The following is a 27,561-nucleotide window of genomic DNA, read 5'->3' on the forward strand; positions in this document are numbered from 1 at the left end:
GTGTGTGCAGACATTTCCTTGATGAAGAGTTGTCTCTCCATCAGGACTCAATACCGATCATTTTTTTTTTTCTGTATTTCTGATGTATTTACCCTGACATTCTTGTGAGAAATGCATGGAGAAAGCAACAAATTGGTCATTAGTATACATATTCCCTTGTTCTCATTACATTAAATGCATCTGTAAAGAGGGTTTGCTTAGCATCCCCGGAAAAAGAAATGTTCACATTCTTTAGGTCTGACCCGTGGTAAGGAAAGGGAGGGTTAAAGAATCAACTACTGATCATATGGAAGTCTTCAATGATATAAATTCAGAGATTCAGACCAGCTGAATTGAAATTAAAATGTACATGTAATAATGAGTTAGATAATGGGCAGGAGGAGAGGAACAGAGACACATACTGTAAGAGACAGAGCACCAGGAAGGGGGGGGTCACAGAGGTGGAGACAGGCTTTCAGACTAGCATGTGGTGTTTCCTATGTAGGGCAAGATGGGGAGCGAGAGAAGCTTCTGCCACAGTCCGGACACTGGAAAGGCTTGATTCCAGGATGTTTTTGGAAATGTCTTGTTAGTTCATCAGACCCAGCAAATTTCCATGTGCAGCCTTCCCAGGTGCATTTGTAGGACTTTTCTCCTGTATGCATTCTTCTGTGTACTTTCAAGTGTGAGCTCTTAGTGTAGACCTTGTTGCATCCATCATAGTCGCATCTGTGTATCCTCCACTTCCTTTGGCGGGGGTGGGGGTCGGGTGAGGGGGGTGGGACTCCACAGGTAGAAGCCTCTTCCCAGGCTGCACTATGACTGAAGGGTGGTTTTCTTGCAACAATGCTTGGGGGGGACCACTGAATTCATAAAGGGGGTGACATTTCTTCAGGGCAATAGTCTATCCTCTGTGGTTCAATTCCAGGTTCTATTTTAATTTTTTTCTGTAATATGCGCTTCTCATATGATTCAGTTACAGTTACTTGCATGCTACTGTTTGAATTGTCCATGTATTCTGACAAGGAGACTATGAGTAATTGCTGGAGGTCGCTGGTGTACATAAAGGGACAGGTTGCACCACGACAGGCTGGATGCCAGGGAGGATGCCAGGGCTCTGGATTCCATGTCTGGACAGTACCGCTGCCATCATGGGAGACATAGACCGAGGGGTTGTATGCCAGGAGAAGGGGGTGAGTATTTCTTAATGGGTTGGCTGTAGGGCGTCATGCTCAGAACAGGGGATGCTCTCTGGTGCGATGAAAACTTGAGCCAAGGGTGGTGAGCCTGGCTTGTTCACAGTGAGGTCCATGGGCTCCATCTCTATCCCATGAGTAAGGCCTTCAGGGGTTGGGAAGAACTTGTCAGGTATAGGTGTGGAGTAAATGATTCCATATTTGTTGGGCTTCATCGAGTCTATGTAATTCGATGGGTAGGGCACAGAGACAGGGTCCATGGTCTCCTGCTTGACAGGGACTGGGTCAAACATGAGCATTCTTTTAGTTAAGCTGTCTAGGGTGTTCTGATGTTTGGCTCTGCCAAGTGTGGTGCCAAGCGCAGCAGCCAGGAAACCTAGGCCCGGTTCCCCAACATCCGGAACCTCACGGGCAGGCACGTCAAGTGCTCAGGGCCAAACAGTGTCGGGGACCGGGACAGTGACCACACCAGGCACCAGGGCACCAGTGGTGTCGGCTCAGCAGGCGTTCCTCACACTGCGCTTGGAGTCTGCTCTGCTTGGCTCCAGGTGCCCCTCTGGCTTCTTGGCACCAACTCCAGGCAGTTACATGACACCGGCACTGCTCACTCTGCCCAATCATCTGTTTTCTAAGTAGATTGATGTGCCACTGTTATGAAAAAGCCTTGTTATTAAAACATTTTAAATTCATATTCTGTAGGTCTCTGAAGTGTTTGAAGTGGATCACCTATCCAAAATATCTATGACCTTGAAAACGTACCTAGCAGGTATGTTGATAGCTATAGATGATCATTAACCTGTATTTCTTTGTTATTCTAAATAGCTTTCAAGATGAAAACTTTATATTTTTAAATGAGCTGCATAAGTATAATACCTTAAATAGAACAGGAACACATATATACAATATAACAAAACAACTTTAAATTGGCATTGATATGCAAAAATACATACCAATGTAAAATATGAGACTAGTGGTTCAAAATTAGACTGAACCTTCCACCCCTTCCTATACTATCTCTTCCTTTTCCTCATTACAAAGAATCCTTTTGTGTAGGATCTTCCCTGACCATGAACAATCTGTAACCAACCACTCTAAACAATGGCAAACATCCATAACCCACCGAATGACCAAAATCCACCCAACCCACCCCTTAAGAATGTGGGCTTTGTGTTCTCTAGACTGCTTCCTGATGTCTGGAGGCACTGGCATCTTTTAAGGGCCCTGAGAAAACTGGGATGATAAAGTTCTGGCTAGAATAGTCTGTGAGGCTGGACTATCTTAGCCAGCACTTTGATGCTGTTCTGGGTGCAGCACTCTGAGGAAACTACATCAGAGAGTCTCCGAGAGGCTGGATCACCTGGGCCACCCATTTTCATTGGTGTCTGCGCCCCTTGCTCGGAAAACATAAACTTTCAAAGGTAACATGCATATCTGCAGTAGTAACACAGGTATGGAATAGGCAGTGCATACCAGTCAATTAAAGATAAATTTTGTTTTATGTTTGTATAAGTAAAATATGCATCACCTGTTTTGTAGGGTTTTTTTTTTTTTTTTTTTTTTTTTTTTTAAGGTTTATTTCTTTATGTCTGTAGCCAGAATTTTCAGGGGGTTTCCCCAGTCAAATCTGATCTTCTTTAACCTTGAATGAAGCCACAGCCTTTCTTTTTGGTGGAAACAAATGCATAACCTCTTCCCTGACACAATGAAGTTTTTGGCTTCTACTTTGAAGTTAAGACATTTTAAAAATATAGAGGTTGGTTTTAATTTAGTGGTTTCCATAATCCAATGTTTCCCAGCAGCTATCATTTGTTTATCAGCAATCAAAAAAATTTAAAGACAACACAATAACATACAGCATCTAGACTCCCTGTGTATTTCCCATCTGGACTCCAATTCTTCTTTTTATTACCTTACTCTTTCTTTAAAGACTATTATTTTTAAGCTATTTTTATGACTGTCTATATGCTTTTTCTTTTTCTTAAGCCTTTGCACATTGATAAACACATTTTAACCTGTTTAGAGGTTTTTTTCCATCTGAATCTGCTTTACTGTGTTTCTATAATCTTTCTGTCTACATGAGCAAAATCTTAAACCAGCTTAGCTCATGGTGCACGTGTGGCTCAAGTCAGCAGACAAAGACTGGGAGATGCATCTCTGTGCCACAGCCCACATAAGAGACTGTGCAACTAGGAAGCCATGTTTGACTCCATGTTTGTGTGTTTGGAATCTTTTGTTTTTTTTTTTTTTTTTAAAGCTTTCTGAGGTCTTATGTGGAAATACATGCTGCCACATTGTACCCCATTTGTAGGGAGTCTTTCTCCATTCTGCCAGCCAGCTCCCAAGGATACTTATTAATTATGAAAGCTTCAATGATAGCTTAAGCTTGTTTTTAGCTAGCTCTTATAACTTAAATTAACCCGTATTTCTGTTGATCTGTGTTCCACCACGTGGCTTTTACCTCTACCGTATTTTGTGTGTCTAACTCATTCTGCATCTGTCTGGCTTCTCTGCAGCTGCTTCTTCCCAATGTTCTCTCTCCCTGAAAATCCTGCCTAGCTATTGACAGTTTGACTTTTCATTAAATCAGTCACAGTGACATACCTTAACATAGTGTAAAGGAATACTCCACAACAAGTTTGTTTATATGGTGGATTACATTGACAGATTTATATATTGAGCCATCCCTGCATCTCTGGGATGAAGCCTACTTGATCATGGTGGATGGTTTTTATTTTTCTTTAATGTGTTTTTTTATTTGGTTTGTCAGTATTTTATTGAATATTTTTGCATCAATATCCATGAGGGAAATTGGTCTGTAATTCTTTCTTTGTTGTGTCTTTGTGTGGTTTGGATATCAGGGTAACTGCAGCCTCTTAAAAAGAATTTGGTAATGTTCCTTCTGTTTCTATTGTGTGGAACAATTTGAGGACTATTGGTATTAGGTCTTCTTTGAACATTTGGTAGAATTCTGCACTGAATCCATCTGGCCATGGGATTTTTGGTTGCAAGACTTTTAATGATTACTTCTATTTCCTTGGGGTTATAGGTCTATTTGGATTTTTTTTATTTAAAAAAATCAGGTCTTGACTTAATTTTATTATGTAGCATCTATCAAGAAAGATGTTTATTTCTTTAAGATTTACCAATTTTGTTGATTACAGGTTTTTGAAGCATGACTGAATGATTCTCTGGATTTCTTTTCTGGATTTGTTATGTTCCCCTTTTTGTTTCTGATTTTGTTAATTTAGATGCTCTCTCTCTCTCTCTGCCTTTTAGTTGGTTTGGATGATGGTTTGTCTATCTTGTTGGTTTTCTCAAAGAACCAGCTCTTTGTTTCATTGATTCTTTGTATTCTTTGTTTCTATTTTATTGATTTCAGCTCTGAGTGTAGAAAAAGTTTTAGCCCCACCTGGTCCCACAACAGTCTAACCCCAAATAAACACACAGAAACTTGTATTAATTAGAAACGGTTTGGCCAATGGCTCAGGGTTCTTATTAGCTTTCTCTTAATTATTAACCCATTTCTATTAAACTATGAATTGCCACAAGGCTGTGGCTTACCCATAATGCTCCAGCATGTTACTCCTTTTGACTGCTACATGGTTTCTCCCTGGCAGCTTTTCTCTGCCTTCATCTCCCCAGAATTCTTGTCTGGCAGCCTTACATATACTTTCTGCCTGGCTACTGGGCAATCAGTGTTTTATTCATCAACCAATAAGAGAAACATATATATAGAAGGACATCCCCCATCGTCCCCTCTTTTCTGTCTAAATAAAAAGAAAGGTTTTAACTTTAAAATAGTAAAATTATAACAAAATAGTTATCAATCAAGGACTATAGTTAACAATATTTAGTCCATTAACATTTGGCAAAATTTAAAGAAAAGATTCTATCTGTCCTATTTTTGTGAGTCTAGAGTTTTATGTGTAACTTATCTTTTATTATAACTAAGGAAAACCATAACTATAACTATTTATCTTCAATTCCATCAAAGACATATAAACTCTAGTATTGACAGAGACATCTTGCTACCTGGACAGTCACCCAAAGTTCCTCTGTAATGTTGGGGCATCCATCTTTAGCAAAGCAGGAAACTGTAAACTGTCCACCTGTATTGGCAGTTTCTCAGTCACTTTTCTCTGTGTCTTGCACAATGTCTGGCAGACTCTTCCATGAAGCAAGAACCCTGAAGGACTGTACCATCTTGTTTTGGCAAGTTCAGCAGTCACTTTCCTGTAGTCCTGCATGTCCAGTTTGTATAGCATACAGTTAAACCGTCCAGGCCAGAGTGGTTTCCTGCCCAAATGGCTATTTCTGCCACATTGAAGGTAAACTCAATTTCCTTTCTGACATAATTGGTGTTGTCAGGAACAGTTGTGTCTTACTGTCATGAAAAACCCTAACAATTTTAAATGCCATATTCTGTAGGTCTTTGAAAGGTTTTGAAGACTACCTATCCATTTGAAATATCTCTGTATATCTAGAAAACCTAACTAATATAAGTTTTGACTATTACAGGTGACTATCTATAACCTATATTTAAGTATACATTCTCAAATGAGCTGTATAAACACAATACCTAAACAAGAGTAGAAATATACATATAACAAAATTGACCTTAAATATGTATCAATAAACCAAAATCCATACCAATGTAAAGCATACATTTCTATATCATATTTCCTTTTTTCTCTTTAGAAAGAAATGGATTGTAATCATGAACCATCTATAACCAACCCCATTTAAATGAAAACAAACAACATTTGGGAATGTGGGCACTGTTCTCTCCAAACTGCTTCCTGCTGTTTGGGGTGCTGTCAATTCCAACGGGGTCCTGAGAAAACCCAGAAACCTGGTCAAATCCTGGCTGTAGCAGTCTGAGGCTGCATGGTCTCAGCTGTTTCTGTCTTTTCTCTCATTCTTTGGAAGTCATTTGCACGCATTTCCTGTTTACTCAGTTAATATTATTTCCTTCTTGGCTCTCTGAGTTGAAGACTAAATAGTATAGTTATAGTTTTCCTTGTTTACCAGAATCAGTAAAGAAACTCACTATAGGTGTGTTAAGTGTAATAGTTTTAAAAGACATTAAAAGATAATTTGATAATGAAAATTAGAATCAAAAGTAAATTAGGTACAGGACTTTTTGACTTATCAAGAAAGAACAGATAATGGAGTATTTTCTTAGAATTTGTCATATGCTATAATATATAGTTATTGTACTTATTGTATATAGTTTTTCTTACATTAGTTATAAGCTTTTTTTTTTTTTTTAATTTTAGACGAAAAAGGGGTATGTGGTGATTGATATCTTGCTTGTACAAATAAAGCCTGTCTGTGGGTCAGACAATGGAGCTAGCCACTAGCTAACCATAGAGGTCTGGAGGTCTGTACAGACTGTCTGGAAGTGAGGTAGCTGAGAGCAGAAACAGAATGTAAGCAGGGAGAAACAGGAAATCACTCTCTTGTCTGTTGAGATGCTAAGGAGGTAAGTAAGGTGTGCTGTGACGTGCTCCTTCTCTCTGATCTCTCAGCATTTCCCTTTATATCTGACTCTGGCTTTTTACCAATTAAGAACTCCATTTATGCCTGAGTTTGATTATTTTCTGTTGTCTACTCCTTCTGGATGTGTTTGCTTCTTTTTGTTCTAGAGCTTTTGGGTGTGTTATTATGTAGCTAGTGTGAGATTTCTCCAAATTCTTGGTGTAGAAACTTAGTCCTATGAACTTTCCTCTCAGAACTGCTTTCAGTGTGTTTTGTAAGTTTGGGTATGGTGTGCATCCATTTTCATTGAATTCTAGGAAATCTTTAATTTTGTTATTTCTTTCTTGCCCTAGTTGTAATTCAGTTGAGAATTGTTCAGTTTTCATGAATTTTTAAGACTTTTTGTAGTTTGTGGTGTTGTTTAACTCTAACCTTAATCCATAGTGATCTGATAAGGAACAGGGGAGTATGCAGATGGATGGATTCTGTTTTCATATCCATCCTTTTAGCCTGTCTTTTTATTGCTTTTTATTGTTTTATTGGTGGAGTCCATTGATATTAAGGGATATTAATGACCAGTGATTGTTAATTTCTGGGTTTTTTTTTTTTTTTTTTTTTTTTTTTGGTTTTTGGAGAGAGAGGGGGAGAGAGAGGGGAAGAGAGAGGGAGAGAGAGAGAGAGAGAGAGAGAGAGAGAGAGAGAGAGAGAGAGAGAGAGAGAGAATTTTCCTTCTTTGGGTTTGCTGCTGTGAGATTATCAATTGCCTGTGTTTTGGTGGGTGCAGCTAACTTCCTTAACTTGGATTTTTCCTTCTACTATTCTATAGGGCTGGATTTGTGGATAGGTATTGTTTAAATCTGGTTTTATCATGGATATCTTGTTTTTTCTGTCTATGGTGATTGAAAGCTTTGCTGGATATGGTAGTGTGGGCTGGTATCTGCGGTCTCTTAATATTTGCAGAAAGTCTGTCCAGGACCTTCTGGCTTTTAGTGTCTCCATTGAGAAGTCAGGAGTAATTCTGACAGGTCTGCCTTTATATATTACTTTTCCTTTGCAGCTTTTAGTATTCTTTCTTTATTGTCCTTATTGTGTATTTTCAGTGTTTTGGTTATTATGTGACGAGGGAACTTTTTTTTTTTTTTTTTTTTTTTTGGTCCAGTCTATTTGGTGTTCTGTAATTTTCTTGTACCTTTAAAGGCATGTCCTTCTTTAGGTTGAAAGTTTTCTTCTATGATTTTGTTGAATATGTTTTCTGTGCATTTGAGCTGGTGTTCTTCTCCTCCTATTCCTATTATCCTTAGATTGGTCTTTTCAGGGTGCCCCAGGTTTCCTGGATGTTTGTGTTTAGGATTTGTTGGATTTAACATTTTCTTTGGTTATCACATCTATTTCCTCTAGAGTATCTTCAATACTGAAATTCACCCTTCAATCTCTTGTATTCTGTTGTTTATGCTTACATCTGTATTTATTGTTCACTTGCCCAGATTTTTCATTTCCAAAATTCTGTTTTTGTTTTCTTTTTTGCTTCTATTTCAGTTTTCAAGTCTTGAACTATTTCCTTTACCTGTTTGATGGCTTTTTCTTGGTTTTCTTTAAGAGACTTATTGATTTCTTCCCCCCCCCTTTTTTTTTTATCATTTCCTTTGAAAATTCCTCTAAAAGAATTTTTCATTTCCTCTTTAAGGGCCTCTATCAACTTCATAATGTTATTTTTAAGGTCGTTTTCTTGTGTGTCAGCTGTGTTGAAATAATTGAGATCTTAACTGTTGCAGGATCACTGGGTTCTGGTGGTACCACATTGCCCTTTCTGTTATTGAATGTATTCTTGCATTGGCTTTTGTGCATCTAGGTTTGGAATGATTTCTAGCTCTGGGTATTGATTTGTGTGTTGTCTTTGTTGGATGGGTGTTTTATTTTATTTTATTATCTATTTCATTTATTGTCTTCAGGCCTAAATGGCCATGGGTTCTGCTGATTGGCAGATCTTCAAGTCTAGTAGGGTGTCTCAGCTGAGGTTTGTGGGGGTTTGGGTGCTTAGATCCAGTGTTCTGTTCTGTTCTTCTGACTGGTGTTGACTGTACCTGTGCCTATGGAATCTGCTAGAGTTGTAGGGAAGGGCTGGCCATGGGGAGGATTATGAGGTGTGGGTGGGGTTGGGTGTCAGAGTGGGGTTTTGGTCTTTTTCCTTTCTTTATTCTGGGGTCTTGTTCTCTCTCTTGCCCAGGTCACTTCCTATGCAGTTCCAAGGTGGAGAGAAAAGAGGTAGCTATAAGGCAGGCCCCTCAGCCATGTGCTCTGAGCTCCATCTTTGCTTCGTCTGAGGTTATCAGAGGGGCCTTTCTTTACATTTCTCCTTGGCTCAGCTGCCCCTCTGCTTACAGCACCTGCTAACAGATATGTCAATAAAAACACAAGATGGGTATTCACTGGTGCCAGTCAGGGTTTCCTAGACAGACATACATATGAGGGGACACAGGCAAGGCAGCTTACCTGATTATGGAGATGGAGAAGATCCACACCGGGGCCACACCGGCTATTTACAGGTAAGAGCCCTAGGATGTGACTTAATTCATGTCCACAGGCCTGGAAACCAGGGGTTTCTGAGAAAGTTCTGGAACCCAGGGGCCAGAGAGCCTAAAGCTACTGTGCCAACACACAAGATGGGAGAGTCCTAGCTCCTGAGAAGTCACCTTTTGTTCTACCAGAGCCAATGGTGCCACCTATTATTAAGGACCATATTCCCACTTGATCTACCACTCACAGGCTGTGTGTCTGCTGAACACATCTAGCATCCTTGTATCAAAGCAAGGGAGGGAGTATCTAAAATTAAGCCCATCCCTGAAAGGCAGAGACAGGAAGTCCCATTCACCAACAGGGAGTGCTTGGATGCTGAGAGATGCAAGGGTCCCATCAGCTACACGGGAAGCTCTGGAGCTCAGACAAGGAAAACTCCAACTGGCACTTCTGCCAAAAACAGTATTTTGTTCTATTATGACTGAAGCTTGCAGACAGGGGCCGTCATCTCTGCTTTTGTTTTTCAAATCAGCTATTTTCATCACATTCATTATTGCAGATTTCCAGATACTGTTTATGTGCATGGCTGCTTTGGAACCACAGTAGCAGAGACACCCTTACCCAGTAAGCTGATTATAAGCTGGTAACAGTGTCTTGGTATAACTGGTTAATTTGTGATCTGCTACAATATGCTTTTTTCATTTGAAACCCTCCTGAGGGGAGCCCTGAGCTGCCTGCAGGTACCAGGGAAGCCAAGGACAGGGAAAGGAAGGGGCTTGGTAGGCCAGCAGCCACCCTCCCAAGATTCAAGACCATGCCATTGCTCCATTCATCCTACTGTGGCCAAAATCCTTCCAACAAGGGTAGGCTTGACAGGCTTGGAGTGGCTCAGCAGGCACTGTCCCTTTTCTATCCCGACAAGGACACACAGGAGGTAGCTGTCCATCTGCTTCCCAAGCTTCGGAGCCCTACATCCTGCCTCTAGGCAAGGGGACCCATCTAGGAGTAGCATGCTTCACTGTTGGAGGTGTCTGTCCTATGTCATGGCACTGGGGTGCGGGGAGCAGGCAGCTTGTTCAGTGTTGAGCCCATAACTGAGCTGAAATCCAGTGTCTTGGGTTTCTTGTAATACAAGATAATGAACACATTTATTTGAACTATTTGTTAGTGACATGGTTCCAAGAGAACTCTCCAGCTCAAGTAACAAGGGGACTTCTGGGATGTCCTTCAGAGAACCACAGTCAGTTTCTCCAAATTGCACAGGTCTCCTTGTGGTGATCCCAAGAACTTTTTCCATGTTCCTCCAAGGACCAGGCCTTTTCAGGGACTCACTGAAATACCCTGAAAGGCTGAACACAGGTGAATGCTGTGTCTGGCTTGAAGGCTAACTGGGGCCTCCTTATACCCATCCTGCAGCCATCCTTCTAGTACCCAGGCTAGACCTGGGATGGGAGGCCTTTTAGAAATGTGGTTTAGTCTCTGCAGATACTCCAAGGTCCTGGGACATTGCCAAGTTAATGCCTTTGCTCTCAGATGGCCACAGAGCCAAACTTTTGGTGTCTCAAATAATGAAGTGAAAGCGCTCTGTGGTCTCAGAAGGTTCTAGCACTTCCTGCTCAGTCCTTCACTGCCTTATCTTGACACAAACTGTAAGACCACTGGCCAGTGTTTATGTTCCTGAATATACAGCTAGTCATACAAAGGTGTGCTAGGAGGTATGTGCCAGGCTGGGATGGATGGTACAGCCACAGATGGCTGGTGAGCATTTGAAATACTTAAGTATGAAAATTTGGGTTCTTAGAGGGTGTGAGTCAAGTGTCCAAGGCAGACTACAGAAAATGGGCAACTTTAGGCCAGCCCGCCCCATCACAGCCTTTTCTTGCCATCAGTAAAGTGTGAACACTTTACTGTCAGAGCCCAACTGCTCCATTCCGCTAACAATTGTTATTATGAGAACAAGCAGACAATAATAGCAGGCACAGTATTAGAGGTGTGTTTCAGGGGAGTGAGGAAAAATGGTAGTGGAGGGGCCCAGAAGCCAGCCTGGATTCCAGCCTTCTGCCTGGTCCCACACCTTATAGAGACCACGAGAGATGACGCCTGAGCATTATCTATAAAGTATCTTCTCTTTATTTAAGTTAAACAATTTCAAGGATGGTTTCCATCTATAAAATGGACAAAGTACAAGCTCTGTACAGCAGTTCTTTTTAAAAATTAACTGGAAAAAAAATTACCAAACTATATTTTGAATTTGCAAAACATACTCACAGATACCATCATTTTTCAGCTTCACGGAGACTCAAGGACCACCACAGAGACGACCACCTTTGCCTGCGTGTGCCCAGGGCTCCTGGGAGTTTTTAGTTTTAAAAACAGGAGTGGGAGTGTGGGATAGCCCCGATGACTACAAAACAATGCAAGCACGGTGAGTCACTTTGGCACACGGTCATGTAAACATGGCTCACCGCAGGGCCTTGCCCAGTCCCTCTCTGTTCAGAGCCGGGTTGAGTGGTACCCTGGTGGCCAGACAATCAGATGGTACAAGGGTGATGAGAGCACAGGGAGGGGCGGGGTGCAGGTGCGGGTGGGAAGCTCCACCTACACACCTACTTAAAAACAGCCCGTGTTGCTTCACATCTGTGGTTTTCACTCTGATAAAAGTAGTGCAGAGGTGTCAGGGCCTAACAGCGTGGATTATGCTTGGACTGTATACTCCAGCAAACTCCTGCCTTGTCCTTGACAGCCTTGCACTGTACCTGTGAGTGACGTTCCTAAGAGCCTACCGTGGAAGGTGGACATGTGTGGACTTAACCAGACACAAGGGCACCTTGTCTATTGAAATGCATTTTTTTTTTTTTTTTTTTTTTTTTGGCTGCTTGGCAGGGGTTAAAAAGACAGAGGGTCAGCACCTGGCCAGGCCTTCACAGAGGGTCCATGGTCATGGTGTGCACACACATGGACCCCAAGTAGAAGAAAACTAGCCATGCCCCCTTTTGGTGCAGGTGGGAAGCAGAGTGTTCACTTGCCGGCCCTCTGACCACCTGAAACTCTATGGTTTCTCTGATCTCTGGGACACCTGAGGTGTGCGCATGTGACACCTGCAGCCATATGAGGCACGCATCCAGGCCACCTCTGTGGCTGACACATGCCTGGGTCCGCCATGTGAATACACAGGCCCCCATAGTCCTAACTCTACCCACAGTTCCTGCACCAGCCTGTGGATATACCTGGGGGTATCGCCTGCACTAGGGCTGCAGACAACATGGGGTTCGCCACATGCTGAAGGTCCTCTGTGCTCTGCAGGCAGCTCCGTTAGTGCCAAAGACCCAACATAGGGTCTCAAACCACTATGAACCTTGGGGATAGCATGTGACAGCTGTCCAGTGTTCCTGGTCTGTCACAAGGCAGTGGGGTCCTGCTGGCTCACATTAGTTAGAAGCTGTGGGATTGAGTTTTCCTAAAGAAAAGAAATCTAATTTTAAAAGAAAACCCCAAAGTAATAACTTGCCAAAAGAAGTAACCTATTTAGGTTCACAGATGACAATGGGCACAAAGTGGACTTTCTAACCCAGCCGCAACTCCCTCACTGAAGTTAAACATGGATGCTTGTGGGCTGGGGCCAGTGGTTTGGGGTTGCCTACAGCTGGCAGAACAGCATGGACTGGCTGGTGAGGTTCCAGAGACAGTGATGCCACCTTTGGCTCTGGGAGTGCAGGCCCCTCTGCATGGCTGAGCTGCGCTGTGGGGTTCACAAGATGATGATGTAGGGAAAACATAGGGAACCAACCATCATTCTCTTTATATGTATCTCTACTTAGTGTCCCACCCTAGGAAAGTTCATATTCAAATACAGCAAGTATGTCAGTAGAAGAGGGAAGTGGCTGGGAGGCCAGCTGGCCCAGAGGTACAAGGGCAGGGGAGAACAAGGAAAGCTGCAAGGAAAGGTCAGCTTTGTGGAAATCACTTGTTTTTCCTTAGACAGGGTCTTGCCTGCCTCAGCCTCCTGAGTGATGGGATTACAGGCATTGGTCACCATGCCTGGTTCACACACATGATTTTGGATGGGTAAAAAAAATCAAAATGGAAATGTTTGAGTTCTTGCTGTGAGGGCAGCTGCCCTGCTCCCTCTGTCCTCTGTCCTCAATAGAAACTTGTTTACTGCTTGTCCACTTGTTCCGGCCAGCACTGGGCTGTTCCTCTGCTGGGGAGTGAGCAGAAAGTAGGAGGTGGGAGGCAGAGGATGCCAGCCTTGGGAGGGACCCTCTGTCCTGAGCCCCGGGGGCTCATTCCCTCTTCTGCACAGTTGTCAGCCCAGCTCACGCCTCGCTGAAGACTTGAGACTTAAGACTTTCAGACCATGATGGAACACTGAGGTATATAGTTTTGCGGAAAGTTTCAGAAACATAATGGTGATCTCCAAACTGGGCCGGTGTGCAGGTGGACGGCGGGCCCTTGGGGCCCTCTTATTGCTGCAGGTTGAGTGAGAATTTCCACTGCTGTGACAGGGCCGGGCCACACACCTCCACACTCAGGCCTCCGCTCTTGGCTGTGCGGCTATCCAGGCACAGGTTGCTGCCCACGTGTCGCAGCTTGGAGTTGCCCTCGATCTGCTCCCACTTCTGCAACAGACAAGAGCACGGCCAGGGGAGAGGCGTGTCAGGCAGTGTGGGGTCTGCGGGCTGCTCTGGGGAATACACCTGCTATCTGCACAGTCTTTCTCTGCTCAGGAGGCCCCACTGACCCACATGCTGTGTTCTTCATGTGCCACTGTTGGAGCACGGGTTACCATAACAATGCTCCTGTGAATGCTAGCACACTAGAACCAACCATGGCTGGCAAGTCCACCAACCCACTCTGCCAGGTACAAATAAATCTGAGGAGCCCTTGTCCTACTGTTTAGCAAGTAATGTAAACATTCTATTTAAACATTTTTGTTTGTTTAAATAACACACTTTTCTTTTTCTCCCACAGCTCCTCTTTCATCAACAAGGACTATGGCCCTAATTAATTTTTTATGCATGCACTGAAGTTCCTTGGAGTAAGTATTTGTGAAAATTCTACTGACTCCATGGAATTACATTTTCTCACTCTCTCCACCTCTCCCCTTTCGACTGTGCAAATGCATATACACATACATGTGCCTGGAAACCCAATATTCTCATTGGTCAAACAGTAAAGCACCACACTGAGACATGCCAAGGAGCTAGCTGTCTCTCAACACCCCAGGGGGGGGGGGAGCAGCAAAGCACAACCCATAGCGTGAGGCTGACCCTCCAAAGCATGGGTGATGTGAGTGGCTCTCTCTTGACCTTGCCGATTATTTTTCCACCGGCTCACTCAGATTCTGTGCCAACAGTGGGAATTGAGGGCACTCACGGCCCGAGAGAGGCTCTGCCACCTGCACCTTCTCATTCCCTCCTTGTCCTTGACGCTGTCTGTTTTCTCACATCCCCTACATTGTCATGGAAAGCATGCTTGGCATCTGCCAGGTCCTTTGCACTGCCTGACAAAGAGTGTGGAGTGAACAGAATCTGACTCTGGCTCCTGGGGGGGGGGCAAGGGGGGGCTGTCTGTCCTATGTTGAAGTGCCAACTAGACACAGGGTGCTAAGAAAACAATGAAGTCACAGATGTCTCTGGAAGCTGGTCCTCCCCGCTGGTCGCTATCTGATGGGATGCAGCAGTGTGGTGGATTTAATGAAGCCATTTTCCCACACCCGACAGGTGGAGGCCTGAGCTGTACTCACCACCCAGAGGGACCAAGTGGAGCCTTCCCTGTCTTAGACCCCAAGAATGACATTGGAGCAGGTATTTTTCTTGACTCTTACAGCAAGGACTTACTTTCTTTTTTAAATTTTTGGAGACCAGATTAAATTCTCACTTTATTAGCACTGCCTTATATCAAAGACACCTCAAGGGCGCTTGGGCTGTGGCCTGAAACTATCCTCCATGCCAGCCTGGATGTGCTCTAGGTGTCTGGGTGCTGAGGACAGTGGTTTTCCCTGTTCAGCATTCACAATCTTATCCTATAGGGCATGGCTCAAGTCTTACAACTGTACCAACAGAGACCACTGTTTAGAGTGAGCACAGGGTAGGCTGGGGTTCTGCAGACAAGGACAGGGCACTCAGAGATGGGAGAGCGGTGCTGTGGAGACAGACTTGGGAGAGAGGACCCTTTGCAAACTCTTCTCCGATACCTTGGATCTAAACATAAACTGGATGATGGTTGTGCCCCTACCCCTAGAGGTGGTGGGTGGGGAAAGTGGGTCTCTGCTTCTTTTTGTGAAATCAGGTGGATGGAAGGTGGCTTAGCTGAGGCATGCTCTCATGCCTTAGTTTCTCCATTCATCTGTCTTCTAGGGAGGGGCTGTGGGAAGACTGGTTGACTCAGAAGGGCTTGCCTGCACTGCCAGTGCTAATGTCAGTTGTCACCCTAGGGTTCAGAAAGGTGGTGTGTCCAAAATCCCCAGAAATTCCCATGGAGTATACCAGACAAGACCAGCTTCCAGTAAGCCCTGACCCAATGTCAGAAGCAACATACAGAGAGGCTCCTCATCTCTCACCAGGGTTAAGACTCTGTGATCTCGAGTAAGACATAAACACACCTCCTGATGCTTAGCAATGCAGCCCAGGCCACTATGGATGAGCTGCTGTGGCTGCTGAGGCCCTGGACTTTAGGAAAATGTCTACTACATATGGCTAGCCATGTTGTAAAGTGAAGCAGGAAAAACAAGTAGTTAAGTTAATGTTTTCGTTTAAAAAAAAAAAAACACGTAATTTCACATAAAATGCTCTGTGGTGTGAGTTAGGAAAGGAACCTGGAAGGATGTGACGTAAGACAGCAACTGGACCTTAAGTGTTCGGTGGACAGGCACGGGGCCCTTGTCACTGAACACCATGAAAGCCTGGGACCCGTGCCACCTTGTTCCCGAGTGACGTACCTGTCTGCTGTCATTCTCCCGGCATCCCTGCAGCCTGATGAGTGAGCCAGGTGAACGGTCCACCACAGTAAGGCACAGGTCCATGTGCTTCACCGACTTCTCCTTTGTCAAGGCCCATTCCTGGGAGAGAGTACAGTCAGGCACACTTCATGTCCAAGTGCAATCATCTGGGACACCTGACTCAGGACTGACTTGGGGCGGCCCTACAACCACTTGGCTGCTAAGCTTGCCTTGGGAAGTGTTATGTTTGGTGGCAAATGTGTTTGAACATGTGGGCCCCAGCTGGTGACTCTGTTCTGGGAGGCTGTGAATTTCACACTCCTAAAGCCTCAGCTACAAGCCATGCATGCTGGCAAGCCACCCCTGTCATGATGGACTGACTGTGCTCTTAACCCAGGAGCCAAAATAAACCCACCCTCAAGTGGTTTCTGTCAAGCATTTGGTCAGAGCAGCAAGAAAAGGAATTACTATAGTGACAAAAATGAACCACATCAAGAAAAAAAAAAAATAAAAAAACAAAAAAACCCAAAAAACCAAGTTACCTAACAAAGAGTAATCAAGAATAACCGTATTAAATATTTTAGTTTCAAGTGCAAGCTAGAGATCAGGGTCAACTGTCTGTTCTCACCCATAATTCCTCTCACATTGTTTTGGAATGGCTCTGGTTTGGAAACAGATTTATGAGTGTAGGTTGAAATTGTGAACTCTATAAATGATATATTGCAGCTTTTAGCAAATATCTACAGGGCTGAAGTCTTCAGGAACCTGCTTCCGGTCCTCACAAGTCCCCTCACTCTGCTGGAACAATCTACATGTCAACACATAGCATGGCTCCCTCTAACTGGATGCTTACGATTTGCCAAGCTTTCTTAAGACTTTTATAAAAACTGCATGAGGGTTTTGTATGTCTACTTTGCAGACAAGAAAATTGGGCCAGAATGCATTTAAATATTCTTGCTTATGCTTTTAACAATTCAAATACATGTACATGCATATGCACACAGAGGGCAAGGCTGTCAATCACCCCTGTGAATGCTAAACAAGATCATATAGAAGCATGGAAGGTTGGGGACAGAGGGAGTGACATAGTTATGGGTGGCCATGGCTAGGTGTAGAAGGTTCTATGTAGGGACAGAAGGTAGGGTTTACCTAAAGTCACTTAAGAGCCTGATCCATTTAAGGGTACAGCCACCCACACAGGGCCTCCAGGATCCTGAAGTAGAGGTGGCAGTCAGCCCCGCATCCCATGGGGATACTGAGCTGCCCAGGCCCTGGAGCTTCTTGACCTGTGTCCCTCAGTGGGGAAAATGGAAGGTGCATGATGTATTCCTATTCCGTAAGTGCTACAAAGATTGCCTGTTGTTTTAGAGGCCACAAGGACAGGGTGATAAACAGTCAGAGAAGCCTCACTATCAATGTACAAGTAGTGTGGTGGCAGCAAGACACTGAAACCCAAAGGGGACAGAACTCATCTTTCAGGGCTTCCACTGGGCCGTGCGGTCTCCTGCCTCCTTGAGAAGTGCAGAAGGTGTTGGGGAGGAGACTGGGAAGATAGAAGTGCAGAAGTGCAGAGAGGAGGAAGATGGAGGGGGGTGGCATTCGGGACAGAGAGGTTGGGGAAAGAAGAGCAAGTGAGCCTGGAGGCAGAGTGGTCTGGGGCTTTGGTCTGATCTTTCCTTGCTATGCCTCCATTCCTGCCTTGAAATGGGAATGTTTGCTGTGTCATTGTAAGTCACAGAAAAGACTGGACTTTGAGTCACTGGGGGTAGGCCCTTCTGTAGTCTGACCTCACTTCCTGTCTGCTTTCAAACACAAGGTGTGAACACAAGAAACCCTTTCTTCAGCTGTTTGCCACCACAGTGAAAAGTAACTTCTATGTAATGCGTCTGCTATTTATCCAGTGTGCCTGGTTCCAGACCTGTCCAGGGTGTGGAGATGCAGCTAGGTATCTCTGGTATACTCTAGGACGTGGAAGTCCAGGAACCCATGCCACCTCCACTCCATGCCTACCACACCTATATGTGGCCAACAGCTAGAGACACACTTGTGATCAGGAGTCACGGGAACCTCCGAGCACTGAGGGGTGGGAAGATCTCATGTGGGTGTTGGGTACTTCATCGCTTTAAGAAGGGCAATACACTGAACTCCAAAAATCTGATTTGGCTATACAAGCAGCAGAGCTGGCCACCTCTGTGCTGGGTACTTGAGCAGCCTGAATTTGTAAAACATTTAAGAGATGCTTTTATGAGATGCCATCCTTAAAAAGTGTGGCCATTAATTCTCTCATTTCCTGTGTGCTGCTGAGGCTGAGCTGGAGCAAATAACAGCCCTAACCATGCTGCAAGTGCCATGCAGCTTAACTTTACTCACAAAGCTTCACTCTCCATTAACCTAGAGAGGACTTCATCAAGGTAGGGACTGCTGGTATCATCTTTGCCTCTGGGTCCCCTCCAAGCACTGAAGTGCTAGCCACCAGCTACACATGACAGCCTGAATTTAAATTCAGTAGAGTTAAATACAACTGAAGACTCTGTTCACAGTAGGCACATCTTAAGATGTACAGGGGCAGCTGTGGGCTGCAGATCTAGAACATTTCTAGCACAGCATTGGGTCCATGGATAGCACTGAGCAGGGGGCTCATGGACCCCAGTTGGGTCTGTGGGGTGAGGCATCCCAGGCTGAGTGGTAAACTGTGCCAGTCACCAAGCCTGCCAAGGATCAGAGCAGGACTTCACCATCAGGTACTGTCCTCCACCTGAAAAGGCCAAGCAGGGACCAGGCAGTTTATGAACACATCGGGGACAAACACAGGTGCAGATGCAGGTTTGGTACTGTGGGAGTGGCTACAGCAGGGTGACAGAGCTGGTAGGAAGAGGCCAGGGAGTCAACTGAAGCCATAGCCTGAACAACAGGTGCTGATGTCACCTTCTACCATGTGTCCCTCACCACTGCAGCACAGCTCAAAGCAAATGAGCAGCTCAAGGTGCTCATCCAATACTGCAGCATCTCTGAGGTTGATGGCAGGGCCGGGGCTACCTGCAGCAGTCCAAGGCTCCAGCTGAGGATTCTGGGCCTGCAGGTGCAAGCATTCTGTCCACCTACCTGGTTTCCTCCAGCGTTGTGACACTCATAAATTCCAACAACTCCATCAGCAAAGTGTCCCAATGTGTCCAGGCAGTTGGTTCCCTGCTGTAAGGCCCCAAAAGCTATGTCCTGGTGGTCTGGAACCCTGAAAGGTATTCACTGTATGAGTCGAGGCAGCAGAAACAGGATGGCTTCTTGTCACCTCCTGACATATGGCCACAGCCTCTGGGTTCCTAAGACTGTAAGTGGGCCAGGCATGATGATGGCACATGCCTCTAATCCCAACATTTGGAAGGTTGAAGGAGGATGTTCCTAAGAGTTTGAGGCCAGCCTGGGCTACAGAATGAAAGCCCCTGTCTCAAAATGACAGAAGCTACTGTGAATGGGAGAAGTTTAACAGGTTGGTTTGCTGGATGTCCCTTAGAAAGCCACTCACAGGGACCAGGTCTGGTTCTTTGTATTTCTCAACAGACTGAGACTTTGCCCAGTAGAACACTACTGTCTGTAAGGATTTAAGTGGTCCAAAGTACACAAGCAGATAGATAAGGTAAATGGTGTTGAGTATTTAGGAAAGGGACAAAACCTTGGCCTTAACTTCCAGAGACCGTGGTTGCCTGATTAAGGGGTCATACTCTAAACCTTAACTGGCTCTCCTGTGTGGCAATGGTTAAATGGGCGCACCCTTGAAGATGAGATGACCCAGCAGCACCTGTTTCCAGAGGCCCACTGGTTCTACTGGGACATTGGAGTCATTCGGACACAGACCTTGGCAGTTTACAGGGTAGAGCGGTGTCGAGGCAAAGCTCAGCCGGGCGTTTCTGTCATTCACCCTCCAATAGGAGGTGGGTCACCATCATTGCTAACCCTTCCTTACACCCACTAAAACGGCAGGAACAGCTGAAGGGTACTGGGGGTAGAGGACAGAGGAGCAGAGTTAAGTCCTGGAGACAGTGTGCTCATGGGGAGACAGCCTCTGCCTCGTTGGTCTACCTCTCAATAATAGGGGACAAACCAAATCAGGGGTGCTTTGTGATTCTCCTAGGCTCCCAAAGAGCAAGAGAGCATCTGTGGGGACCTGTGGTGGTGGGACCACGTGCTCTCGCTGGTAGCAGCTCCCAGGAAGCATGAGGCCTCTATGGCCTCTCTGATCATCTTTGTTCCTCAGCCTTCACAGTATGTACTCAGGCCCCAGGACTTACCTCAGCTCTGGGTAGACATTGTCCAGGTACCACTTGAAGGGCTTGCAGCCCAGCTTTTTCCTGAGCTCCAGCCTGCTCTGAATACTGGAGGAAAGGAAGATACAATCAGTTCTGAATGCCGGGGAGACTAATATGGCCTAGGTGGTGCCCATGCCTGCTCACCTCCCACCAGGGCCTTGCTGGCAAAGAGCAGAGGCCCCTATTGACACTGCAAGCTACCCCCGCATGCTCCCAACCTACCCACTAGATGGAGCAGGCAGATAGCACTCACTTTCCATAGGGCACATTTCGGGCAGAAGGCACTGCTGCGTAGTAGAAGTTCTTGTATTCATCCATCCAGACCTCAGCTGCCCGGCGGGTGTTCCTGAAAACAAAATTAGCTTTCCTGAGCTGTAGCCTCCATCCTTTCCCCAGAGTCACCTGTCTGAAGTGTGAATAAGGATGGTGCCAACGGGTGTGCTGTAGCAGCAGCTAGCTCAGGGTCTGTTTAAGCCCACGGGACCACCATCAATCACTGCAGCACAAGGTATCTCCAAGCAGAAGCTGCAAGGACAGTGTAGACACTTACCGAGACAAAAGCCCTGCTGTGCCATGGAGAAGGAGCCCCGAGTGGAGGCCCCAGTCGCCCCAGCATGAGTGGATGCAGCAACACTAGCACACTGGGAAAGTGACCTTGGCTGTGGGAAGCCATGTGTAGATTAGAAATGACAGCATGAAGGAGTGGGGACATCACTGTCCTTAGCTCTAGTATGTAAAGAAAGCCTGCAGCCATGACCCTTAGGAAGGGCCACTGTAAGCACAGGCACCAGCAGACCCTTCCCTGCTAGATGAAACATGGCCTAACATGCTCTTCCAAAATGAGCATGGCAGGTAGGCAGTGGTCACCCAGCAGGTAAAGCTTTCCCCCTGCAGTAAAGCCTTTTAAATGCCGAACCTGTCACACTGTCTGAGCTGTAATTACTAAACCCATCTCCATGTGGGGCCTCCATCTTCCCCATAAAGTGATAAATATTCCTGTTGTCCCTCGATGGGGGAGGGGCCAGGCTGCTGCCACTGAGATGTAAATGTGCCCATCCTCGGACTCCTGGTGCTAACTCCAGAAATCCACCTCAAGGTCGATAACCAGAAATGAAATATATGTGAAAATGCCCTCATTTCACAGTGTACAGTGCAAAAACTAACTTTGAAGTGAGTGGTTTTGAAGTGCACACTCACAGAAGTGCCCAGATGATGAAACACCTCTGGGTCTCTGGGTGTGTCTGTGAGGAGCAGAAATGATTAGATCAAGGAGGCTCTGACCTAACCCATGGCCACATCCTTTGGTAGAGTCACAATATGGTGAAAGGCAGGGGTGGAGGCTCCCAGAATTCGCCTTCCACTTCCCATCTGCCATGCAGAGAGGCTCGTGACGTGACACTGCCACCAGCTTCTGTCTCTAAACACAGGCAGTGCCCGTGGACAGAACCCTCTGAAGCATCCTGCAGACTCTAGCACTAACTCCCCTGGGTCTGACAATCTGAACACACCACCTTAGTAGCCTGGTGGACTCCTGTGCCATCTCCACAGGGAGCTCTGTGTGTCTTTAACCTGTCAAACCTGTTCCCCTGTCCTCCTGCCTGTCCCAGTTACCTAACTGCATTTCCCCAAGGTGCTGACCAGGTGAGCATTAGAAATATCTTGTCTGGCATAGAGGTTTTGCCGTCTGCTCCCTAAGGTCTAAGTTCACACTGTGCCCCATGAGATCTGACTCAGTTTTGTTTGTTTAGAGAGAACCTCACTAGGAAGCCTTGGCTGGCCTTAAAACTCACAGACACCCACCTGCTTCTGCCTTCTGAGCACTGGGATAAAAGGTGTGTGCTACCTACCATGTTAGAACTGGAAAAGAAAGATTCCCAGGAAAAACCTGGTTGGATCAAGCAACTTTTCAGTTTTTTGTTTGTCTACTAACATCTATTGCCAATCACTAATCAGTTATGAGCCACAATGTCTTCTGGCTGGAGTTCAGTGTGACTTGCCCCCTGATAAGGTTTCAATGTCTGCTCCTTCAGAACTCATGCTGAAATTTAGTTGTACTGAAATGACACCAAGAGGGAGGAGCTTCAAGCAGTGGCCAGGCCATGGGGCTGTACTGTCTTGAGACTGGGGCTGTTCTGGTATGCCCTTCACTATGTGGGGCACCAGGACAGCCCTTGGCAGGGGTGGACACCTTGGCTCCAGATGTGTTGCCATTAGGACATTTAGGCAGCAATGCTGCTTTTTATAATGACTCAGCCAGCAGCACTTGCTACTGCAGTACATGAAGGAAGAACACAATTCTGTTCGTATCTGTGCTGTGAGAGCAATATAGCACGAAGCCAGTTGCCCCTTTGAGATACTTGTATAGGTTTTTGTGACCATCGCATGGTAGTCTTTTCCCGGCGTCCCAGTGCTAATTCCCGTCACCCCACCTTTAGTGGCCACACCTGCACCCCTCCCTGCCACGGTGCCTTTCTGAACCTCCACGGAGCACTGGGAGACAGTTTATTTTCTCACTGGAATACTCTCTTGCACACTAGCTCCTGCACCTTAGCTTGGGGGCCATGCCTGTCGAAGGACACTGTCCCCACACAGCTCCAGGGTGCCTTCTGAGCAGACAGCAGACAGCTGGTCTGGCCTCTCACTACTTACCGGGCAAAGACGGTGCCACTGCCACCTGGGAACGTGTAGGGATGCTGTTTCCGGAACACATGTCCCACACGGCTACAAGGAATGATCTCAAGGCTGCCACCGCACTGCCACACTCGGAATGAGATCTCTGATAGGAAGAAAAGTTGGCAGCCATCAGTCTATTATAGCTGCTGCCTCCATGGCACAGCTACCCCTGCCCTAGCCAACCTACCATAGCCCACTTTCAATTGCCAAGGGAAATCAATGAGGGGCTGCTTCTCCAGAACCTGATCTAGAACCTATTATAGAGGAAACGCTGTATGCATCCCAGGCAGACCAACTCCATAGCACATCCAAAATTGAACATGCATGGAAAACACTGGACCAGACATCTCCAAAGGATGATTCTTGGTCTGAAAGCAAATGCCTCCCAGACCAAGACTATGTGCATTCTAGTAACACCACAGCTGTCAATTGGAGATGAGTGCACAGACCATGATCCTCCATACTATTTACTGCAAACTGACCAAGTACCAGGATGCATTGGGCTTTCCTTCTGGAGTGGGGGGAAGAATTCTTGTCTATTACCCTCATGTATCAGCAGGTCCAGGTGCCAACCAAGTTCCCAGACAGAGGCCAGAGACAGTCCCCTAACCCTAGCAAGACAACTAAGTTTAAGCAGGAAGACCAACAAGTGGCACTCTGAAAGATACCATGTAAGAATGAGCTTCTCTCTAGCCATTGGCCACACCCCTTGGCATGGGCTGGTATGACGAGAGATACACAGAACCAGCATAGCCTCCTAAGGGAACAGAGAAAAAGATGAGGCAGGATCTTTGCAAACCGTAAAGTTGGTGGAGGGCTAAATCTTCTAGACTGGCATGCTATCGTGACAGCAGAGTCACTTGGTCAGTGCTGTCTCAAGTCCAAGGAAGGGGAGGGAGGAGGGAGGGCGAGCTAAAGTCATAGGAGTAATTCCCTTGGAAAGAACAGATTCGATTAACCAATCCCCTTGCATTGTGAGGTTAACCCCACCTGAATGGATGCAGGGGGTTGTTCTCAACTTTTCTAGCATCAAAAAAAAAAAAAAAAAAAAAAAAAAAAACAACTGAGTAAGGCACTCATCTCAGGAAGAAAACTCCTATGAATGAAGACACAAAGGCGAGCTTTCTGGGCAGGGCATCTGCTGAGCTAACAAGGGGCAGCCTGAGGTCAGGCAGGCTACTTTCAAGGCTGAGTACATGGCAGCCCCTTTCAATCCTGATTTCACACGAGCCCTGGGCATCCCCACTCTGCTGTTGGCCTGCGGACCCTGGGCATGGAGTATGCCTTCCATAGGCCTCTCCTTTATGGCCCTGGGAGCACAGAGCACCCATCCCCACCACCACCTGGCCCTGCCTAAAGGAGAGCTCTGTCCTGAAGCCCACCTTTGCCCTTTTGCAACTGCTTCCTACATAAGAAACTCTGGGTCAGGAAGACAGGCAGTCTTACCAGGTGAATACACAAGGCTCTGATGTTTCTCACTTTCCTTCTCCCAACATTAGAGCCATCAAACCTGTATGAACTGTAGGGTGCCAGCAGTCTGTGTGGCACCCAGCAGAGCTCTGCGGAAGCCTGGCAGTCCTGCTCAAACCCTCTGCTCAGCCTCCAAGTGTTCCTAGAGGGCACCCGCCAGGGACCAGAGGACACCAGACCTCCTAGAAGGAAAGGGCTTCCACTCAAGGGTTTTGCCTTCCCCAACCCCTCAGGTTATTAAGTAGAATATAAGGGAAGCCTATGCCACTAAAGCTGTGCTTTCCTCTCTTGGGCTCCAGGCCAGGTCACCTTAGATACAAAGTAATCTCTGTAGAGTGAGACGCAGGAGGCTGGCTGAGTATGTCTGTCAATCTGTGCTCTCAGAAGCATACAAGTCCCTGAGATGTGGCCTCCTGAGCTCATGACACATTTCCCCATTGGGTGACTCTAGTCCCTGGAACCTATAGTGCCAAGAGGCTCAGGGACCTTTCAGGTTCATTACCTCAAAGCTTTTCTTGCTCACAAAACTTCACCCAAGCCCACCCAGGAGCAACATCACAATGCAGCACGGGAAAGAGGCTGACCCATGACCCCTCCCTTTCCCTCGCCACAGAGCCAGAGCTGGAAGCAGCTTTTCATCATGCCGGGCAGAGGCGTCCTCTACCAGATGAAATGTCTCCACCAACTTCAACTTCAAAAGACACATTCCAACGACAGGCTAGCTGAAGCGGTTCTTTTAAGCCAACAGAAACTATCAAAGTCTCTGTCACAAGAAAAACTACTCAAAGTGACAGTGGTGTCCCTCTCCCTCCCTCTCCTTGTCCCCTTTCCTCCCAGGCACACCTGCATAAGAACGAAAGAAACTAAACTCTTCAATGTGAGGGGAGTCATCTCTGAATGACAAGCACTTGAGATCAAAGGCTTCAAGTAAAACAGAAACAAACCCCAGACAAGCTGACTAGAGTCTTTTTATCTGTCATGCAAGATAGTCAAGACAGCTGCCTATGCAGATCACTTTCTGTAAAGTGACCACATCCCATTCACAGGCAAACACGATCTCCATGGGTCATTAAAAAAGGGAAAAAAAATGTAGTGGAGAAGGACCTGAACTCAGGGCCCATTTATATGACATGCATGATTACTGCAGGCTAACCCATCAGGCCCCTGCCCCACTACCATTCCACATGTTATGGCCCTGGCCATGGAAACAGCCATCTCTCTCCAGTTTCGAAGGCATGCATTCTGAACTCCCAGGACAAAGGATGGGACAGAACCTGGTGTCTGTGCAGGGATGACCTGAACTTTAGTCTCTTCCACCCTGACACCAGGAATACATCTTACTGTCCTCCCTGTGGTCAGAGTGTGTGTACCCACATATGCAAGTTCGGGGGCTGGTATGCCCATTGGGGCTTCCTAACTGCTAACATGCCACCTTGTCTCCTATACTTCACCACAGTGACATTAGTGGACTTGAGGCCAGAGGGTTGTACATACCCAGGTTCTCTCCCCCCCACACATCCATCATCATGTCGTACTTCCCCAGCTCTTCAAAATAGAGCTTGTCCATCACAAACAGGCCGCCAGCGATCATAGGGGTTCTGCAGGAGGAGGAGAGCAAGGGCACAGTTAGACTCACAGCACAGGCTGGCATCTGTCCTCTGCTCTGAGGGATTGTTCATTCTCCACTGGGTTTCAGTCACCACCTGGGGTCCCACAGAGGCTGGGACCCTCAGCTTTTATGTGCCTCAACTTATGAGATAACCACAGAAGTAACACGTAAGGCCACAGCATACAGTTCCATCCTGCTACAAAAAACACTACAGCATTGATAGGAGATAGCACAGAACCAGCCGAGATGCCTTGTAAGTTGAGAAAAAGAACCTAAAATTTCCTCACTGTAAGACATGGTGGCATTAAGGGGAGGCCAGGGACTCGGAGGGTGGGAGGCACAGAGCCCCAGTATCCTGGAAGCACACTGCTGCAGGGACCAGAGTCTGGGCTCTCCCTGAGGAGGGCTTCCTGCAGTACGCTGCACTTACTTTATAGGGGCAACCGGGTTCCCCTGCCGGGATCTCCTCTGCTCTGGCGTCATGTAATCCCATTTGAACACCAAGTTCCAGTCAAAACCTGCCGACCCAGAGAAGAAATAGCAATGAAAAGATGTGGTCTCTCACACCTGGCTGTCCCATCCTCATAGCTTGACATTGAGTGCATGTGGATAGGACTCATTGCCAACTAACCAACCAAAGGGAAAAGGATGAGGAGGGAAGGTAACACCTGGGGTGGGCCAGGGAAATGGGTAGCAGGGTGGGCATGGGGATAGTGAAATCTTCTCAACACTCCGAAACAAACACAGGCCTGCGTTTTCTTTAAAACAACAACAATAAAAACAAATTACATGTATGGTTATGTGTCTGTGTGTGGGTATGTACACATGGGTGTAAGTGCCCACAGAGTCAGATGAGACTGTTGGAGCCCTGGAACTGGAGTTGAGTGTTGATCTGAGTGCTAGAAACTGAACTCAGATCCTCCGAAGTATAGGACATGTTCATTAGTCTCTGAACCATCTTTCCTGCCCCTCTAACCTTTTTTACAATTTTGACATAGGGTATTGCTAGCAGCCTAGGTTGGTCTTGCAGCAGTCCTGCCTCCGCCTCCTGAGTGCTGGGATTGCAGTCATACGTCATCATGTCTAGCTTGGCTTTTCTAACATTAAAATGTAAAAGAACTAGTGTGAAATATGAGAACTGTGTGTGATACCACTATACCTACACAAGATTGGGGACCTCGGGACCTAGATGAACCACAACTGGCTCCCAGAAACACAGTTTAGCACATGGCTCATCTGCGGGGCCCATGGCTCTCCCGGCCTGCACAGTACCTTCCAGGGCCCAGGGACATACGATCTTACAGGCTAAGTGCTATGGTGTGATGGTGGGCCTGTAATCCCAGCACTCATGAGGATTGCTAAGGCAAGAGGGTCTTGGGTTCTAGGCCAGCTTAGCTA

The 27,561-nt window shown here is 46.2% G+C and overlaps 1 protein-coding gene and 1 pseudogene across 1 annotated transcript in view; both read right to left on the reverse strand.

Moving 5' to 3' along the window:
• Positions 1-210: 210 nt before the first annotated feature.
• On the reverse strand, positions 211-1,516 carry LOC127234741 (Krueppel-like factor 3; annotated as a pseudogene).
• Positions 1,517-11,277: 9,761 nt separating this feature from the next.
• The window catches only part of Galnt2 (polypeptide N-acetylgalactosaminyltransferase 2), a 124,424-nt gene continuing 108,140 nt past the window's right edge, over positions 11,278-27,561 (reverse strand). Inside the window, exons 9-16 of the mRNA XM_051201836.1 lie at positions 26,594-26,681; positions 26,049-26,152; positions 23,061-23,187; positions 20,665-20,757; positions 20,394-20,477; positions 19,213-19,339; positions 16,111-16,230; positions 11,278-13,789 (exon numbers count right to left, since the gene is read on the reverse strand). Of these exons, the coding sequence (XP_051057793.1) occupies positions 13,634-13,789; positions 16,111-16,230; positions 19,213-19,339; positions 20,394-20,477; positions 20,665-20,757; positions 23,061-23,187; positions 26,049-26,152; positions 26,594-26,681 (899 nt within the window). The 3' untranslated portion in view covers positions 11,278-13,633. The remainder of the gene's footprint in view (positions 13,790-16,110; positions 16,231-19,212; positions 19,340-20,393; positions 20,478-20,664; positions 20,758-23,060; positions 23,188-26,048; positions 26,153-26,593; positions 26,682-27,561) is intronic.

This window comes from Phodopus roborovskii, unplaced genomic scaffold (assembly GCF_943737965.1).
Source record: "Phodopus roborovskii unplaced genomic scaffold, PHOROB, whole genome shotgun sequence".
Classification (NCBI taxonomy): Eukaryota; Metazoa; Chordata; class Mammalia; order Rodentia; family Cricetidae; genus Phodopus; species Phodopus roborovskii.